The sequence below is a fragment of the Muscardinus avellanarius genome (genome assembly GCF_963383645.1).
Source record: "Muscardinus avellanarius genome assembly, chromosome: 13".
Taxonomy (NCBI): domain Eukaryota; kingdom Metazoa; phylum Chordata; class Mammalia; order Rodentia; family Gliridae; genus Muscardinus; species Muscardinus avellanarius.
The window spans coordinates 86,296,933-86,317,831 of NC_137799.1; the positions used below are offsets into that span (position 1 = coordinate 86,296,933).

General features: G+C 39.7%; 1 protein-coding gene across 2 annotated transcripts in view; it reads right to left on the reverse strand.

The window, feature by feature from the left end:
- Positions 1 to 6,514: 6,514 nt before the first annotated feature.
- Positions 6,515 to 20,899, reverse strand: part of CEP78 (centrosomal protein 78) — a gene marked incomplete at both ends in the record, with an annotated part of 59,649 nt that continues 45,264 nt past the window's right edge. The window contains 5 exons of one of the 2 annotated variants that reach the window (XM_080708542.1): positions 6,515 to 7,066; positions 7,594 to 7,641; positions 8,222 to 8,393; positions 13,618 to 13,784; positions 17,247 to 17,324. In XM_080708542.1, the coding sequence (XP_080564668.1) occupies positions 6,515 to 7,066; positions 7,594 to 7,641; positions 8,222 to 8,393; positions 13,618 to 13,784; positions 17,247 to 17,324 (1,017 nt within the window). The remainder of the gene's footprint in view (positions 7,067 to 7,593; positions 7,642 to 8,221; positions 8,394 to 13,617; positions 13,785 to 17,246; positions 17,325 to 20,899) is intronic. The other variant, XM_080708543.1, reaches the window with a different exon arrangement.

A 20,899-nucleotide genomic window follows, 5' to 3' on the forward strand; every position in this document is an offset into this window, starting at 1 on the left:
CGATCCTCCTGTCTCCGCCTCCCAAGCGTGGGGATTACAAGCGTGCGCCACCAGGCCCGGCCCAAGCCCTGTTTTTTATTCTTTATTTTGAAACAGGGTCTTACTGAGTTGCAAAGGGCCTCACTAAGTAGATGAAGCTGTCCACAAACTGTGATCCTCCTGTCTCAGCCTCCCAAATGCTGGGATTACAAGCATACACCACCACGCCCCCTTTACAGCAAATATTTTTAAAAAGGGTATCTAGATAGGTATGGTGGCACATGCCTGTAATCCTAGTATTTGGGAGACCGAGACAAGAGGATTGTAGGTTCAAGGACAGCCTCAGCAACTGAGTGATACCCTTAGGAACTTAACAAGACCTTGTTTCAAAATAAAAAATTAGATAGGTGTGTTGCTGCATGCTTGTAATCCCAGTATTTGGGAGGCTGAGACAGGAGGATCACAGGTTCATATCCAGCCTCGGCAATTTAGTGAGACCCTGTTCCAAAATAAAAATAGAGAGCTGGCATGGTGGTGCACGCTTGTAATCCCAGCACTTGTGAGGCTGAGATAGGAGGATTGCACAGGTTCAAAGCCAGCCTCAGCTACTTAGTGAGACCTTGTTTACAAATAAAGTATAAAAGAATAGGGCTGGGAGTATAGCCCAGAGGTAGAAAAACCCGTGGGTTCTACCCCTAGTACCACCAAAAAATAAAAAACAAAAAATAGAGTAGAGCTGGGGGTATAGTTTGGAGGTAGAATGCCCCTGGGTTCAACCTTCAGCACCAAAAACAAAACAAAACAGAAACAAAAACAAAAAAACTGAAAAGAAAAGAAAAAAACATAAAAAGTAGACAGGCATGGCAGTGCACATTTTTAAGGTTCAACCCCCAGTAACAACCAACCAACCAACAAAAAGCAACAAAGAAAAGGGAGTCTAACGAGAATTACCACACGATTATCCAATGTTAAAGAGGCCAAGAATGCTGACTTTGCAGCGAAGACCTAAATATAGAAATAAAGCAAGTGTGAGAAAGACTATGCCATGAAGAACAGCTCTATCAGGGTCGGGCAGAGCAGGTATTTAAAACTGTTTAAACCAGAAGCCGGGCGTGGTGGCACACGCTTGTAATCCCAGCATTTGGGAGACAGGACGATCCAGGTTTGCAGTCTGCCTCAGCTACTTAGTGAGTCCCTCCAAATAAAGAATAAAAAATAGGGCTGGGGGTGTAGCTCGAAGGTAGAATGCCCCTGGGTTCCATCCCCAGTATCACACACACACATACACACAAAAAAAATTATTTAAACCAGAGCTGGGCTTGGTGTTGTACACTTGTAATCCCAGTACTTGAGAGGCTGAGACAGGAGGATCGCAGGTTTACGGCCATCCTCAGATACTTAGTGAAGCCCTGTGCAACTCAGTGAGAGAGACCGTTTCAAAATAAAGAATAAAAAATAGGGCTGCGGGTGTAGCTCAAAGGTAGAATGCCTCTGGGTTCCATCCCCACTACTGCAAAAAATAAGAAAGAAACAAACAAAAAAACTTTAAAACCAGCATGGTGGCACATGCCTCTAGTGCCAGTATGTTGGAGGCTGAGACAGGAGGATCACAGGTTCAAGACCAGCCTTAGCAATTTAGACCCTGTTCCGAAAAAAAAAAAAAAAAAAAAAAAAAAGAAAATAGGCCTGGGGTGCCACTCTGAGGTAAAATACTTCTGGGTTTAATCCTCAATATGAAAACAAACAGAAACTTTTAGCCAGTATTTCAAAATAATAGGACCTGACAGTTAGTGGACTGTGAAACAATGAATTGCAAGCAGAATTTAATGGCACAAAATAAAGAACATTATATGTATATACACACACATACATACATACATACATACATATACTGGAGGATGAACCCAGAGACATTCTACCGAGCTACATTCTCAGCCCTATTTATTTGTTGTTGTTTTTTGTTTTGAAACAAGGTCTCACTAAGTTGCGGAGGGACCTTGCCTAATTGCTGAGGCTGGCCTTGAACGTGTGACCCTCCTGTCTTAGCTTCCCAAGTACTGGGATTACAGGCCTGCACTACCATACCCAGACAGAACAGAACACAATGCCTAGAAAGAGTCACTAAAAGTATAGTCAACTGTTGATGAAACTTGTCATTTGTCATATGTGCATACAAGTAGACATACATATATTTTACTTTGCAGAAAGTATGATTGTTACAGTGAGTTACAGTTAAAAAAAAAAAAAAAACCAGCCAGGTGTGGTGGTACACGCTTGTAATCCTAGCATTTGAGAGTCTGAGACAGGAAGATCTGTTCACAGACAGCCTCAGCTACTTAGTGAGGCCCTTTGCAACTCTGTGAGACCCTGTTTCAAACTAAATAAAAAACAGGGCTGGGGATGTCACTCAAAGGTAGAATGCCCCTGGGTTCCATCCCCAGTACTGCAAGAAAATAAAAGAAACCTGTGTGTAATAATGCACACCTGTAATCCTAGTACTTGGGAGGCTGAGACAGGAGGATCCCAGATCTGAGGAACTTATCAAGACCTTGTTTCAAAAAAAAAAAAAAAAAAAAAGCCAGGTGGTGCACACTTATAATTCCAGTACTTGGGAAGCTGTGACAAAGAGGACTGCAGGTTAGCGGCAGCCTCAACACATAGTGAAACTCTCATAAATCCAGTGAGACTTTGTTTCAAAATAAAAATAAAATAGGGCTGGGAGTGTAGCTCAGAGATAGAATGCCCCTGGATTCAATCCCCAGTACCACACACAAAATAATAATAATAAAGTAAAAGGGCTGAGGATACCTGAGAGAAAGAATGCCTCTGGACTCAGTTTCCAGTATCACACACAGTGGTACTGCTCTCTGTCACTGTGTGTGTGGTGCTGATCTATTCTCTGTCACTATAGTTATGTCTTTTCAAGAATGCCGTATAAATGGCTAGGCATGGTGGTGCACACCTGTAATCCCAGCAGTTGGTAGGCTGAGACAAAGGATCAAAGATTTGAGGCCAGCCTCTCAGCAACCTAGAGTGACCAACTCTGTTTCAAAAGTAAAAATAAAAAGGGCAAGGGGTAAAAGGGGTAGTTCAGAGGTAGAATGCCCCAGGGTTCAATCCCCAGTACCAAAAAAAGTCATAAATAAACCATATCATAGCCGAGTGTGATGGCGCACGCCTGTAATCCCAACAGTTGAGAGGCTGAGATAGGATGATCACAGTTTACAGACAGTCTCGGCTACTCAGTGAGGCCCTTTGCAACTCAGTGAGAACCTGTTTCAAAAAAAAAAAAAGCCTCTGCAGACTGGCTTCTTTCATTCAGAATATAATTTTGTGATTCATCCAAGTTGCTACATGCATTGATAACTTATTCCTTTTTTTGTTTTGTGAAATTCCATCACTTGAGTGTACTGCTCCATCCATTCTGTTGTTGGAAGACATCTTGGTGATTATGAACAGAGCTGCCATAAACATCCACACAGGTCGTCACCGCGGGTGTTCTCTGCACATGCCCAGGAGGGACTGCAGGCTCGCTGGTGAGCTCTTGTGAGCGTCCAGTCACTGCACTCACTAGCCGAGTGCCAGTTGTTCTGCATACTCTCCAGCACTGCGTTTACGTAGCTGTTCCAGCAAGTGCAGTGGCAGATCCACTGAATTTGAAGTGATGTGTTAAAGCCTCGTTATATATTCATTTGTCCTTTTTTCTTTGCATTTGTAAAATTTCACCTGATAATTCTGAAATGCAGTTTTGAAATGGCAGATACATTTCAAGAATCTTTCTATACCACTGTACTTGGAGATCTTGTTTCCTTTAATGGTTTTCTTCTTGGGTTCTATTTAGTCCGAAGCCAACAGTCACATCTGCTTTTGCTGGCATCTGCCTGGTGTATTTCTGCCTGTCTCTTGGTAACCAATGAGGAGTGTTTTAGATTTGTCTTTGCAAGGGGTACATAGTACAATTGTATTTTGACTCAGGGATTGCAGAACTTTACCTTGCCATGAGAAAAGAACTTGGTCTTTCTAGCTATGGGTTTTGTTTTTCTGCTTTTCTACCTTTTGGTGGGTTTTTAAGTTCTATGCCTGTTTCCTGGTAGTTTGGACATATATGGTTCTCTCTCTCTCTCCTTCTGGCACGTGGCAAGGCTGTATTTCATTGCCTTGTTTACCCAGCATGGCCAGGTTGCTCTTTGGCACAAGAAACTTGAGAAGTGACATATTTACATAGGGCTCAATCCTCAGTACCAAATACAAAGTGAAAAACTCATCGCAAGCATCTTTAATACATCTTCCACACTGAGTCAGTGATCTACTACGGGAACTTGAGCATGTCACCTCCATTCTCTATTAGCTCACTTTTCCCTAAGGAAAAGAACCAGCTTCTGGCAGCACCGACTATAAAACTGAGTATCACCCTCCAGGCTCCCTGCTTGAGTGGCACCTCCATTGTCTGGTAACTCTAAACCCCTGTGCTGACAGTTCAACTACTCCACCCTCAGCTGACTTCTGCTTACGCTGCTCTCTCCTGGACTACCCTTCGGCTCCTTATTCACCAGTTTTTAAGACTTAGGGATTGAAATGACCTCTCCTTTTTATAAAAGAACCTTTATCCTGTTTAGATGACCTTTCTCAGTCCTACACCTCGACTTCCCTATGTGCTGACTCAAGTTTCCTCAGTATTTCCATACAGACTGCAACACACAGTATTAACACACTGGATAGAGTACCTTCCCCTCGACTCTATTAAAGGGCTAAGACTGTATCTTCTTTATTTTTTTTATTCCCATAATATATAATCCATGAGTACTGAACTCAAGAGTATTGTAGTGCCCTTTCATAACAATGAGGCAGAAGTAGTATAGGAAAATCCAATGCTCAGCTTTTCTGTCTCACAGCTAAGTCATAGTTTGGTTGTGTTGAAGAATTATCTATGCGTGTAACACCAGGAAGGGATGACTTAGTCCCGAGATATGTCTTCATACTCTAAGATACTATGCCTTTGAAAAATTCTACCGGGATGATGCATGCCTGTAATCTGAATACTTAGGAGGCTGAAACAGGAGGACCACAAGTTCAAGATCAGCCTCAGCAATTTAGCAAGACCCTGTTTCAAAATAAAAAATAATATCGGGTTAGAGGTATAGTTTAGAGGTAGAATGCCCCTGAGTTCAATCTCTGATACCATAAAATAAAATAAAATAAAATAGAAAATTCTACCTGGCTGAGGTAGAACAGCCTTTTAACAGCCTCTCTTTTACTCCTCTAATGTTTATGGCTTTCCTCTTTGCAGCTACTTTAAGCTGCTCCCCTCTCTTGCTGACACTGAACCCAGGGATATTCTACCTCTGAGCTGCATCCCCTCCCCACACCCCCTTTTAAATTAGAAAGGAGGTCTTGCTAAATTGCTGAGGCTGGCGTCAAACCCGTGACCATCCTTACTCACAGCCTCCCAAGTACTGAGATCACAGACGTGTGCCACTATGTCCAGCTTAAACTGCTCCTTTCTTAACAGGGAAACAGGATAGCTGAATGAGAGCACTGGTTCTAGCTAAAAACTTAGTCGTCCTACCTATTTATAGCAATTTAGGGCTATTCGTGTTTCTTTTTTCTGGGGGTTTCACATTTCTTCTTTTTTTTTTTTTGATGACACTGGGGATTGAACAGAGGCATTTTATCTCCAAGCTATACCCCCAGCCCTTTTTATTTTTTGTTTTTAAAGTCTCATTAGGTTGTTTAGACTAAATTGCAATTACGTTTGTCTATAAAATAGACATAGAAACTCCCTATCATATAGGGTTACTATAATCCATAACATGGTAAACAGCTAGGTGATATTTGCTGCTGTGTTTTTGATTTTTATGTCAAATAGCTCCTGGCCATGAGATTTTATTTATTTATTTTTGGTAGTACTGGGGACTGAAACCAGGGAGCAGTCTACCTCCGGACTATACCCTCTCTCCTATTTTATTTTTATTTATTTATTTATTTATTTATTTATTTATTTATTTATTTGCAATATTGGGGATGGAACCCAGGTGCACTCTACCTCTGAGCTAATCTCTAGCCCTATTTTTACTCTTTATTTTGAAACAGGGTCTCACTGAGTTACAAAAGGCCTTACTAAGTAGCTGAGGCTGTCTGTGAAATGAAATCCTCCTGTCTCAGCCTCCCAAATGTGATTACAAGCGTGCGCCACCACACCCAGCTGAAAGTTTCATTATGAAAAATGTACAGGCCGGAACTTTCTCAAATACTGTAATTCCAGCATTTGAGAGGCTAAGATAGAGGATTGCAGGTTCAAAGACAGCCTCAGCAAGTAGTGAGACTCTCATCTAGGGAGACCCTATTTCAAAAATAAAAAAATAAAGAAGGAATATCTTGGAGACAGAACGTTTTTGGGCTCAATCCCTAGTAAACACACACACACACACACACACACACACACACACACACACACACGACACCATGTGCCATAGTAAAAACTTAAGAAAATTTATTAAAATTTGAGGGCAAAAACATAATTTCAAAGGGGCTAGACCTAAGTCAGGCGTGATAGAGAATGGATGCTTTCTTGGATTTCAAAATCAGACCCAAGAGTATCACTTTCAGAATGTTCTAGGGAATCTGGTTTACTTTTATTTGTATTGGATGAAACAGTCACTATTTCTTTCTTGACAGAAATGCATTTTTTCAAAGACTCATTTTTAATCGGCTCGTGAACCAAAGAACTATTTCCCCCAATTCCTCTGCTTTTTCGGTTTGCAGAAGAATCAGAGTAGGAACGCAAGTCCCTTCCAAGCTGTTTCTTAGCAGAGTGTTTTCTGGTATGTTCACCTGTTTTGGTCATTTTCTCTGAAGATGATTTGCTATTTCTAGACAACTCCTCTTCCTCTCTTTGACTTCCAGTTCCAGGAATCATATCTGCTAAAGGAGAACATGTTCTAGCAATGAATCCTTCGAGAGATTCCTGCTGCTTCTCAGGGGCTGGGACTCCCAGGGCATCTCTGGAAATCACTGAGGTCTCTTGAGTAGAAATGTGTAAGGAGTCCAGAGGCAAAGGAATTCTAGTATCACCTGTGATTTTCTGAAACTGAAGGGAAAAACAAAATGTTCAGTCAAGCAAAAGGTAACCATTAAAAAGAGTTCAAAGTGTCAACATTACTCTGTGATCTTATTAAGCAGTCAGCTGATTACACAGAAGGTTCTAGGGTCACTTTTTTCCCCTAATTATATCTTCCCAAGTGATTCTCAACTCAAAATTTAGCTATATTCAGAGATAGGTCCACCATATTTTTAGACTTTTGTGTTTTGGGTAATTGTTGCCCCATTTCCCTCATTAAAAAAATAATAAAACCTTGTCCCCCCAAAATTAATTTTTTCTATCCTCTATACAAATGTAAGCAGTATCCAATATGTGACTCGAGGTGTCAGTTCCAGAGACCAGTCTGAGCCTGGCTGATGAAAGGTAGGGCTCCAGGTAAGACAAGGAAAAATAGCAGGGAGCCCTGCGGCTGGCAGGGCTCCTTCCCACACCTGTAACTGGTGGCTCTCAAGGACACATTGCCTGTTATATCTGAGCTACTTATTTTAAAAAATTATTGGTATCAGTACTTGTACCTTCATTAGTGTTCCTTCATTGTAAGCTGACTGCATACAAATAGAAACCTAGATAAAATATGAATACAATAGACATTTACAAAATTTAAAACTTGGAATATTTTCTTTCATCTTTCATTTATTTCTTTACTGAGATTATTTGCCTTAAACTGTCCAAGTAAGTTTTCCTATTTTTCAACAATACAATATTAAGAAATAGGAACAAACTTGTCTCAAAACTAAGGAAGAGATTCTGGCCCTCAGGCACGAGAACTATTAGAAATAGTTCTGTTCTATTTTCTCTCTGACTCAATAATTCCATTTTTAAAAAAATATTCGATCTTGCTGGGCGTGGTGGCGCACGCTTGTAATCCCAGCACTTAGGAGGCTGAGATAGGAGAATCACACAGGTTCAAAGCCAGCCTCAGCTACTTAGTGAGGCTCTCAGCAAGTTAGTGAGACCCTGTTTCCAAGTAAAGTATAAAATAGGTCTGAGAGTATAGCCCGGAGGTAGAAAAGCCCCTGGGTTCCACCCCCAGTAACACACACACACACACACACACACACACACACACACACACTCTCTCTCTCTCTCTCTCTCTCTCTCTCTCTCTCTCTCTTAATCATATGTTCAGTTCTGCCCACTTACTTGGATATTTTTTATTTGTCCAAGGGCATTCTGCTTTGAGTCTGTTTTTACGTCTTCAAGTGCCTTCTTTTCTTCTTTGGGTGGACTACTAACAGTAGAATTCATCTGGGGACGACCTAGTAAATGAAAATCTGACTGGTCTATACCAGCCATTGTGGCAAGCTGCCCAAGCCTGCACAAGAAAAGGAAAAGAACTGTTATAATCCTGAAAGAAACACCACCTTAGATTTTCCTGTACCTATAAGCATGACATACTTGTATATATGAATATTAATATTTGAAAATCCTAGAAGTTGAGCCGGGCGTAATGGTGTATACTTATAATCCCTGCATTTGATAGGCTGAGACAAGAGGATTGTGGTTCACGGCCAACCTCAGCTACTCCTTAGTGAGGCCCTCCACAACTCAGTGAGACCCTGTTTCAAAATAAAGAGAATAAAAAATAGGGCTGAGGGTGTAGCTTGAAGGTAGAATGTCCTTGGGTTCCATTCCCAGCAATGCAAAAACAAAAACAAAAAACTCCCCAAAAATCCCAAAAAACAAACAAACAAAAAAAACCAAAAGAACAAAAACAAAACCAAAAACTTAGAAGTCAATATCCTATACCAGACCACACACCTCCCCTACCCGTTTCTAAGCTCTTTCCATATTCATGCTGAGGAACCACATCACTCGATCCTTTCAGTACTCCCTATTCTCCCCAAAATATACTACATTATCACTTTGATTTTATTTCCTTAGAACCACCCTGTTCATTCATTCACACACACACACACACACACACACACACACACACACACACACACACACACGGCATTGGACCCAAGGGTACTTTACTACTAAGACACAGCCCTGCCCCTTTTTGTTTTGAGATAGAGCCTTCCTAATTTGCCCAGGCTGTACTTGAACTTGAAATCCTCCTGCTTCCTGCCTTAGCCTCCTGAGTCACTGAGATTACAGACATGTTCCTCCACCCCTCTATTTTATTTTAGTAGTACTGGAGATGGAACCCAGGCGCATTCTACCTTACTAAGTTGTGGAGAGCCTCACTAAGTAGTTGAGGCTGGCTGAAAACCTGGATCCTGTTTCAGCCTCCCATCTACTGGGATCACAAGGGTATGCCACCATGCCCGGCCTACCCCTCTATTTAATTTAATTAATTAACCTTTTTTTTTTTTTTGGTGAGTCTGGGGATGAAACCCAGGGGCATTTGACCTCTGATCTACACCCCCTGCCCTATTTTTTTATTCTTTATTTTGAAACTGGGTCTCACTGAGTTGCAGAGGGCCTCACTAAGTAGCTGAGGCTGTCTGTGAACCATGATCCTCTGGTCTCAGCCTCCCGAATGCTGGGATTACAAGCGTGCGCCACCACGCACAGCTCCACCCCTCTCTTTTAAACAGCACCTAATGCCTCTCATTTCCATCCCATGCATTTTACTACCTTCCCCTAATTTCCAAAAATGTGCATACTCCTCAGAACCAACCCATTCATTCACCTACAAAATATCACCCCTTCAGCCTCGATTAACTTCCTGGGTATGAGATTTTGTGATACAACCCAGAAAAGGAGTAGTGGCGGCTGAGATTACAAGAGACTCGAGATACAGGGCACCCTAAGTGAAGTCGTAGTGACCCAGGGAAGGCACAAAATTCTGAAATCATGGGAAAGAGGAACAATAATAGAGCAATGAATGCCCACAACCCCATATTATTAGAACCTGATAACAGAAATTCAGAGATCTCCAGAAGATCAAATCAGGAATATAACTGTAGAAATATTACAGGACTTTTGAAAAGAATTTAGAGAGAGTCTAAAAGAAATAAAGGAAGCAATCATTGAGGTAAAGGCCTCAATTCACAGTATAAACAATCAATTAGACCACATGGAGAATAGAATCTTGGTCCTAGAAGATGATCACTCCAAAAACGAATGCATAATTTCTAACTTAGAAAAAAAAATCAGACAGCAGGCATCTGACATTGAAGAAATATGGGCCCATTTTATTTTATATTTATTTATTTATTTATTTATTTATTTATTTATTTATTTATTTATTTATTTATTTATTTTGGTGGTACTGGGGTTCCTGGAAGCCCTTCTACCTCCGGGCTACACTCCCAGACCTATTTTTACATTTTTATTTGGAAACAGGGTCTCCTAAGCCAGCACGTGCGGCTGGCTTTGAACCTGCGCGACCCTCCTGTATTTGCCTCCCAAGCGCGGGGATTGCAAGTGTGCGCCACCACGCAATATGGGCCCATTTTAAGAGAGCTAACCTAAGAATAATTGGAATAGAGGAGGGAAAAGAAGGTGAAACCAACGGGATCAATAATCTCTTCAAAGAAATAATAGAAGAAAATTTCCCAAACATACAGCAAGAGGTCGATACACAGGTCCAGGAAACATACAGAACTCCCTTTAGACAGGATCAGAGGATCCCCATGCCACATAATTGTCAAAATGACCAATGCGGAAGCCAAGCAGAGAATTTTAAAGGCAACAGAAACAAAAGGCCAAGTGACATTCAGAGGGAAACGAATTAGAATCACTCCAGACTTCCCAAACCAAGTCATGAGAGCCAGAAGGGCTTGGAGTAACATATTCCAAACTCTGAAAGAAAACAACTTCCAGCCAAAAATTTCCTACCCAGCAAAACTATTTATTAAATTAGATGGGGAAATAAGAAGCTTCCATGACAAACAGAAACTGAAGGTATTTATGTCTTTAAAACCAGCACCAGAGAAAATACTCAAAGAGATTAACTACAAAGAAGAAATAGGTAATACACACCAGAACCAGAGAAACAAGATTTTCTATCCAGCAGACAACTAAGCAAAGAAGAATATATTCATGTGTTTATAGGTTAAAATCTTTGGAGATTCATTATTTATGTCATTCTTTTTTTAAAAATTTTTTATTGGTGCATTGTATTCATACATCATAGTGGGATACAAAAAAAACTTTTGTAGACATATATGCACACATCGCCAGTCAACCTCCACCCGATCCCCACCCCATTCCCTCCCCATCCCTCCTTCCCATGCTTGGCTTAGTGGTTGACATCTAGTATTATAGCAATTTATCCAAAATTAAAAATTATAATCTCACATAACAGTTTCATTTGTCTGATACCAAGCTTTTGATAACTTAAAGATAACATTTCAATATTTCTTTATGCTTTCTTTCTTACCAGAGAATATTTTTTCTTTCTTTTTTTTTTTTCGGTGAAACTATCATATATTTATATATTTATTTTTCAGAAAAAATTCTATCCTAATATGGAATATGGACTCTAGATACCCAAAACAATCTCGAAAAAGAATAAAGTTAGATGTATATTTTGATTTCAAACCATATAAAGCTACAATAATTGAAACAGTGTAGTACTGTTCTAAAGGCAGATATATAAACTATTGGAGCTAAATAAAAGCCTAGAGCTAAATTCTTCCATATATTGTCAAGTTATATTTGACAAGGTTTCCACGAACATTTGGTAGAGGAAATAGTAATCTTTTAACTAAATATTGTTGAAAAATTAAAATTACATGAAAAAGAATAAAATTGGACCCTTACCTAATCCCATATACAAATATTAACTCAAAATAGATAAAAGACCTAAATATAAATTTTAAGACTATAAACTTTTAGAAGAAAATCTGGGTCATAAACCTCACATCATTGAAATTGGCAGTGATTTCTTGGATATGATTTCAATGGCACAGGCAACAGAAGGGTAAACAAACTCCCTAAAGAATAAAAAAAATTGTATATCCAAAGACAATGTAAACAGAGTTAAAAGTTACTGATAGAATGGGATAAAATATTTCCAAATGCTATATCTAAGGTATATTAATATTCCAACTAGAAATCCTAAAAATTAACAATAAAAGCAAGACCTATACTTTATTTGGAAACAGGGTCTCACTAAGTTGCTGAGAGCCTCACTCAGTAGCTGAGGCTGGCTTCAAACCTGTGTGATCCTCCTGTCTCAGCCTCCCAAGGGCGGGGATCGCAAGCGTGCACCACCACGCCCTATGTCAGTCTTTTACCTATTTCTAAATTGTATTTCTAAATGGTATTGTTTGCTTTTATTGTTGCTAATTTTTAGGATTTCTATTTGGAATATTAATATACCTTCAGGTATAGCATTTGGAAATATTTTATCCTGTTCTATCAGTAACTCTTAACTCTGTTTACATTGTCTTTGGATGTACAATATTTTTTTTATTTTTTAGGAAGTTTGTGTATTATTTTGTTGCCTGTACCTTTGAAATCATATCCAAGAAATCACTGCCAATTTCAACATTGTTAAGTGTTATGACCCAGGTTTTCTTCTAAAAGTTTATAGTCTTAAGATTTACATTTAGGTCTATTATTTATTTTGAGTTAATATTTGTATATGGTGTTAGGTAAGGGTCCAATTTTATTTTTTTTCATGTAATTATTATTTTTCAACAATATTTAGTTAAAAATTTATTATTTCCTTCACCAAATGTTCTTGGAAACTTTGTCAAAAACAACTTGACCATATATGGAAGAATTTATTTCTAGCCTTTTTATTTTACTCCACTGGTTTATATATCTGCCTTTATAGCAGTACTACACTGTTTCAATTATTGTAGCTCTATAAGGTTTGAAATCAGAAAATGTACATCTTCTAGCTTTGTTCTTTTTCGAGATTGCTTTGGGTATTTAGAGTTAATATTTCATGTTAGGATAGATTTTTTTCTGAAAAAAAAAATGCACAATAGTTTTACCTTACAAAAAAAGAAAAAAATATCCTCTGGTAAGAAAGAAAGCAAAAAAGAAATACTGAAATGTTATCTCTAAGTGATCAAAAGTTTGATATCAGACAAATGAGTTTGTTATGTGAGATTATCATTGTTAATTTTGGATAAATTGCTATAATATTAGATGTCAACCACTAAGCCAAGCATGGGAAGGAGGGATGGGGAGGGAATGGTGTGGGGATTGGGTAGGGGCTAACTAGGCGATGTGTGCATGTATGTCTACACAAGTTTTTATGCCATTATGATGTATGAATACAGTGCACCAATAAAAAAATAAAAAAAAATATATTAGCTAGGTGTGTTAGTATGTGGGATTGCAGGTTAGATGACAGTCTCAGCAAGTAGTGAGATTCTCATCAATTAGTGAGACTCTTCCAAAATAAAAAATAAAATAGGGCTGGGTGAGTATAGCCCAGATAGAATGCACCTAGGATGCACCCTCAGTAAAAGAAACCACATACATACATCAACAAAAAACAAGTATATTATTTACAATTACATGATACAAATGGCTTATGGAAGCTATGGAAATCACTGAAATACTCAGAAAACTATGATTAGAATTATAAGAGGATAGAATGTCCCAGAAAAAAATAAACTAACCCAGCATCTTTAAGGAGATCCAAGAAAGCATGGAACTTCTGAAAAGAATGCTCGATGCTGCCCAAAACACCTTCGTCATCCAGAATCATGCTTGTCACCGACTGTGCGTGAAGGGCTTCCGACAAAGAGAAATTTATATTTCTTAACTGGGCATTTTCATGTTCCAGCTACAAAAGAAGGTTGAAAACCGGTGACACAATTTTCTCTCATTGTCATTTAAAGAAGAGTTTTTAAGTAACAAACTAAAATAAAACATTTTAAAATGTAATTAGCCGGGCGTGGTAGTACATGCTTGTAATCCCAGCATTTGGGAGGCTGAGACAGGTGGATTGCGGTTTGTGGACAGCCTCAGCTACTTAGTGAGGCCCTCTGCAACCCAGTGGGACCCTGTTTCAAAATAAAGAATTAGCCGGGCGTGGTGGCGCACGCTTGTAATCCCCATGCTTGGGAGGTGGAGACAGGAGGATCACGCAGGTTTGAAGTCAGCCTCGCTGGCTTAGGAGACCCTGTTTCAAAATTGAGAAAAATATAAAAAATAGGTCTGGGAGTTAGCTTGGAGGTAGACGGGTTTCCAGGAACTCCAGTACCACTAAAATAAAGAATTAAAAATAGGGCTGGTGGTGTTGTTTGGAGGTAGAATGCCCCTGGATTCCATCCCCAGTACCGCAAAAAATAATAAGTAAAAATGAATAAAAAAGATCACATTTCTAACTGGTTAAATTTATACAGGATCATTTTACATTAGAAAATTAGATGCCTAAGATTCCTCTTAAATTAGAAAATGAAGTATAGAGTTTTATTTGAGTTAAGTATTTTGCTAAATGTTAAGGACTGATTTTAGCAAGCATAATATTTAATATGCACATTTGAAAGTCCTAAATCATATCCAATTCATTAATTGTGTAACTACCAATACCCATCCCTAGCTTCTTGAAAACACTTACTACCTGCATACTCCTAGGACCCTCATCTTCTCCAACTAGAGTCCTACATAAGCCCAACTCTAACGTTTTTTACAAAGACCATTTCATTCACAATAGACTTTTTGCCTTACACAGTCAGGTGATCAACATATTTTTTTTCTTTTTTTGTGGTACTAGAGATTATACCCATGGGCATTCTATCTCTTGAGTTTATCCCCCTCCCCCGCCCCATCACAGCCTGTTTTGTTTGGGTCTCACTAGGTTGCTGGGCTCATCTTTTTCTTTTCTGTTACAGGGAACTAATCCCAGGTTTGCCTCTGAGCTACACCCTCAGCCTTACTTATTTACCTTTTTATTTAATTAATTTATTTTTTGTGGTTCTGGGGATGGACCCCAGGGGCATTCTACCTTTGAACTACATCTCAAGCCCTATTTTTATTCTTTATTTTGAAAGAGGGCCTAAGTAGCTGAGGCTGTCTGTGAACTGTGATCCTCTGGTCTCAGACTCCCGAATGCTGGGATTACAAGTGTGCGCCACCACGCCCAGCTCTGTTTTTAGTTTTTATTTTGTAACAAGGCCTCACTAATTTGCTGAGGCTGCCTGTGGACCTGCAATTTTCCTGTCTCAGCCTCCTAAGTACTGGGATTACAGGTGTGAGTCACTCTGCCTGGCTACATTTATTTAAATTACTTACTTCTCTAATTCAATTCAGTAGGCATTCTCATCAACCATTTCTGTACATTTCATGAATAAAAAATAAGCTGCAGTAATATAAAAGCCTGAGGAGAAATTTCTTCCTTTTATTTTTTGTACTGGGGATCGAACCTAGGGGCATTCTATGTCTGAACTATACACCCAGCCCTTTTTTATTTTGAAATGGAGTCTTGATAAATTGCAGAGGCTGTGCTGAAATCCTGAAATCTTCCTGTCTCAGCCTCCTAAGTACTAGGATTACAGGTGTGCATCATTATGCTGAGATGATTCTTATATCTTTTAGCTTTTTTATTAGACCCAGAAGATAGTCTATATCTGAGCTACACCCCAGGCCATAGTTTTTTATTTTGAGACAGGTTTAACTAAGTTGCTGAGGCTGCCCTTGAATCTTCAATCGTCCTGTCTCTTAATGGGATACAGGATTGCGCCACCATGCCCAAGTATAATTCTTACATTTTTAAAAAATGTTCATTTCAGAATATAACCACAGGTCACTAAGTAAAAGTAAATAAAGCAAGGCATGGTGGTGCACTACTGTAATCCCAGTATGTGGGAGGCTGAGACAGGAGGATCATAGGTTCACAGCCAGCCCCAGCTACTTTTGAGGCCTTCTGCAACTTAGTGAGACCCTGTTTTAAAATAAAGAATAGGCCGGGCGTGGTGGCGCACATTTGTAATCCCCGTGCTTGGGAGGCTGAGACAGGAGGATCGCACAGGTTTGAAGCCAGCCTCAGCTACTTAGTGAGGCTCTCAGCAACTTAGTGAGACCCTGTTTCCAAATAAAATATAAAATGGGTCTGGCAGTATAGCCCGGAGTTAGAAAGCCTCTGGGTTCCATCCCTAGTACCCCCCCACACACACACACAAAAAAAAGAATAGGCCAGGGATGGTGGTGCACGCTTGTAATCCCAGCATTCGGGAGGCTGAGACCAGAGGACTGTGGTTCACGGATAGCCTCAGCTACTTAAGTGAGGCCCTCTGCAACTCAGTGAGACCCTGTTTCAAAATAAAAAATAAAGCCAGGCGTGGTGGGAAGCAGAGACCAAAGGATAGCAGTTCGTGGACAGCTTCAGCTACTTAATGAGACCCTTCGCAACTCAGTGAGATCCTGTTTCAAAAAAAAAAATAAAAAGACTAAGAGCCGGGCGTGGTGGCACACGCTTGTAATCTCAGCGCTTGGGAGGCTGAGACAGGAGGATTGCCCAGGTTCAAAGCCAGTCTCAGCTACTTAGAATCTCAGCAACTTAGTGAGACCCTGTTTCCAAATAAAATATAAAAAAACAGGTCTGGGAGTATTGCCCAGAGGTAGGAAAGCCCCTGGGTTCCACCCCCAGTACCACAAAAATAAATAATTAATTAATTAAAAAAATTAAATTAAAAGACAAAAAAATAGGGCTGGGGTTGGGATGTAGCTTAGAAATATAATGCCTCTGGGTTCCATCCCCAGTACCAAAAAAAGAAAGAATATAAAATATGGCTGTGGGTATAGCTTAGAGGTAGAGTGCTCCTGACCAAAAATATAAAAAAATAAAGAATAAATATGATTGGGGGTATAGTTTGGTGGTAGAATGCCCCTGGGTTCAATCCCTATTACTGAGAAAGAAAAAAGTAAATACAAAGATTAACAAAGTGCAATAAATGTGAAATATTTTCTTTAAAAAAAATTTTTTTTTGCAGTACTGGGAATGGAACCCAGGGCATTCTACCTCCAAGTGACACTGCCAGCCCTATTTTTAATTCTTTATTTTGAAACAGTGTCTCACTGAGTTGCCAAGAGCCTCACTACGTAGCTGAGGCTGAGGCCATCGTAAACCACGATCCTCCAGCCTCCCAAATGTTGGATTACAAGAGTGCGCTAGCACGCCTGGCCATATTTTCTCATTTTAAAATTTACAAAAGTTTGATGTGTGTATGTATCTATGCGGCTTAAGATTAAACACCCAAAAGACAAACAAAAACCTCTCAGAACATGAGAAAGAACTTTTACTTACCTCGCTGACTCGCTGATCAGCCTTAAGCCGTATGACTCTCTCCTCCTTCAACTGCTTTAGGCACTCCTCCAGCTTTCCCTGGTACAGAGTAAATGTAACTAACTCACACTGACCCCCAAAACCTCTCCAGCTACAGATCCCATCAAGGTTTTAGAAGCAGAGCCAGAGTGAACTTAGATATCACATCAGTGTAGTAAAATTAGTTGTGAAAATGCATTAAATTAGCAGTTTATAGTAAGCTGCCACAAAGCGGTTTACCATAAAAGACATACATATAATAAAGTAAGTCAGAAATAAGAATTAAGGCCACGAAAGGAAAATATTATTCTTATTTATGGGTCCCTCATAATAGGACAACACATTAACATGCTTAATACACCTGGAATATGTAATTACAAATATACATTTTTTTTTTGTGGTACTGGAGATGGAACCCAGGGGGCATTCTACCTCCAAGTTCCACTCAACCCTTATTTTTTTTTTTTTCTTTGAAACAGGGTCTCACTGAGTTGCAAAGGGCCTAAGTAGAGCTGAGGTTGTCTGTGAACTGGGATCCTCTCAGCCTCCCCAAAAATACATTTATAAAAAAGTAAATACTTCCAAAGCACTTTATTATATGTTAAGCACTGTCCTAACAGTTTTCTAGTTATCACCTAAATTAACTATTAAAAACCATACAAGGAAAAATCTGATTATTTACTCTGATATTTTACAGATGAAAAACACAGGGCAGAGAGTAGTAGAGTAGCATACTTGAGGTGGCATCATTAGGTAAAAAGTAGGCAGATTTGAATTCAAGAAGTTGAATGCTAGTCTTGGTCACAGAGGTGGTAATATTCCGTGTGTGTGTGTGTGTGTGTGTGTGTGTGTGTGTGTGTGTGTGCGTGTGCGCGCGCGCGCATGTATGTTACTGGGAATGGAACCCAGGGGCCTTCTACCTCCAGGCTACACTCCCAGACCTATTTTATTTTATTTTATTTTTTTGTGGTTCTGAGGATGGAACCCGGGGGCATTGTACCTCCGAGCTATACCTCCAGCCCTATTTTTTAGTCTTTTTACTTTTGAAACAGGGTCTCACTGAGTTGTGAAGGGCCTCATGATAAGTAGCTGAGGCTGTCCAGGAACTGTGATCCTCAAATCTCTGCATCCTGAATGCTGGGATTACAAGCATGTGCCACCATGCCCAGCTCCCAGACCTATTTTATATTCTGTTTGAAAACAAGGTTTCACTAAGTTGCTGAGAGCTTCACTAAGTAGCTGAGGCTGGCTTCGAACTTGCACATTCCTCCTGTCTCAGCTTCCCAAGTACCCAGCTTAACCTCTCCTTTTACCAAGGTTAAAAAATAGAATGCATGTGAGTAAACTTCCTTATTATTTTCGGTAATTAAGACTCTAAAGTCCTTGAAAGTTGGGGTCAAAATTATAGTATGTAGAATCGTAAAATAGAGTAATGCATGCTCTTTAAAAGATATATGCAAACAAACAATTACAAGGTAAACTCACTCAACAAATAAAGTACTGCTTAAATACAACCATAATAAAGTTTTGGAGTAATTTTCCTTCCTGTCATTTGTATTCCCTCCCCTCCTGCTAGGTTACCTTATCCATCTCATTATTCAATCACACTAAGCTAGGAGTTGCTGTGAAGGATGCAATTAAGGTTCCCAAAGCAATTGACCTTAGATAGGATTATCCTGGAGGGATATGACCTAATCAAGCAACCCATTAAAAGGGACCAGACACAAGAGAAATTCTCCATCGCTGGCTCTGAAGAGGGAAGGTACAATGCTGTGGCAAGGAATTCACAGAGAGGGAACTCCAGGAGCTAAGAGGTTCCCTGAGTGAGAACTGAATATGCCAACACCCTGATTAAGCTTGTAAGGGAATTCTTTCTAATGGCCTGGTCGATGCCTTGGTTACAGCTGTATGAGACGCTGAGCGCAGACCACAGTCACATCCTGCCCTGACTTATGAGGTACAGAACTGTGCTCTAATAAAAGGGTACTGTTTAAGCTTTAAACATGGTGGCACATGCCTGTAATCCCAATATTTGAGAAGCTGAGAAAGGAGGATCACAAGTTCAAAGCCAGCCTAAGCAACCTGGCTTTTGGTAACTTAGCAAGACCCCATTTCCAAATTAAAAATAAAAGCCAGGCGTGGTGGTGCATGCTTATAATTCCAGATTTTGGGAGGTTGAGACAGGAGGATCACGGTTCTTGGTCAACCTCAGCTACTTAGTGAGGACCTTTGCAACTCAGTGAGACCCTGTTTCAAAAAAAAAAAAAAATAGGGATGGGGGTATAGCTTGGAGGTAAAATGACCCTGGGTTCCATACCTGGCACCACAAATGAATTAATTAAAAAATAAAAATAGGGTTTGGGATTTAGTTCAGAGGCAGAATGTCCCTTGGCTCAATCCTTACTACAACCAAAATAGATAAAATTACCACGTTTGTAGCAAAACAAGATTAACAAAGCAAAGGAACTTACCTACTTACTTACTTTATACATTTATTTATTTTTTGCAGTACTGCTGATTGGACCCAGGGGCATTCTACCTCTGAGTTATAACCCCAGCCCTATTTTTTTATTCTTAATTTGAAACAGTGTCTCACTAAGTTGTGGAGGGCCTCAGTAAGTTGCTGAGGGTGGCCAGAACCTGCAATCCTACTACCTCAGCCTACCAAGTGCTGGAATTCAAGTATGTACCACCACACCCAGTGCAAGAGGATTTTTAAGGCTCTGAGATAATCTATGTCAAACTGCTATCAGCAATAAAGACTATTACTTGGACATATCTTTCACCTCTACTATAACCATTGGCTTGTTTCCTATTACTTAAGGTACAATATATTTGAAGGAAGAGAAAGCATTTTCTTTTTTTTTTTTTTTTAGGGGGGGATACTCAGGATTGAACACAGGGGCTTTCTACCTAACAAGCTATACCACTATCTTCTACTTATTTTGAAAGAGGGTCTCATGAAGTTGTCCGGGATGGCCTTGGACTTGCAGTCTTCTGGTCTTAGCTTCCCAAGTTCTGGGATTACAGGCATGTGCCACTGCACCCAGCTTTTATTTATTTTTGGTACTGGGGATTGAAACCAGAGACATTCTACCTCTAAGCTACACCCCCAGCCCTATTTTATTTTTGTTTGGAAGAGTTTTGCTAAATTTCTGAGTCTAGCCGCAAACCTGTGAACCTCTTGTCTCAGCCTCCCAAGTACTGGGAATGCAGGTATGCACGTCTGGCTTGGGAGTGTATTTTATTAAGTGTTCACCCCCAGAACCTCCTGTGCCTAGTAAAGTAATAAATAACTACTGAATAAGAAAGTCCCTGCCAATTCTAGATTAATGTGTGTGAAAGAATGTGGTGGTGTTTTTTCTCTAACTGAATAAGTGAAAGTTTGATCTCTTCTTTGAATCTGCCTTTCTTTACTTACTAATTAGTAGTTCAATATATCTTAGTTTTTTGGGGGGTGGTGGTGGTATTGGGGATTGAACTCAGGGGTATTCTACCTTTGAGTTATACCCACAGCCCTTTTTAAATTTTTTTTTTTTTTTTTGGTGGTACCGGGGTTCTTGGAAGCCCTTCTACAGCCAGGCTACACTCCCAGACCTATTTTATATTTTTTTATATGGAAACACAGTCTCCGA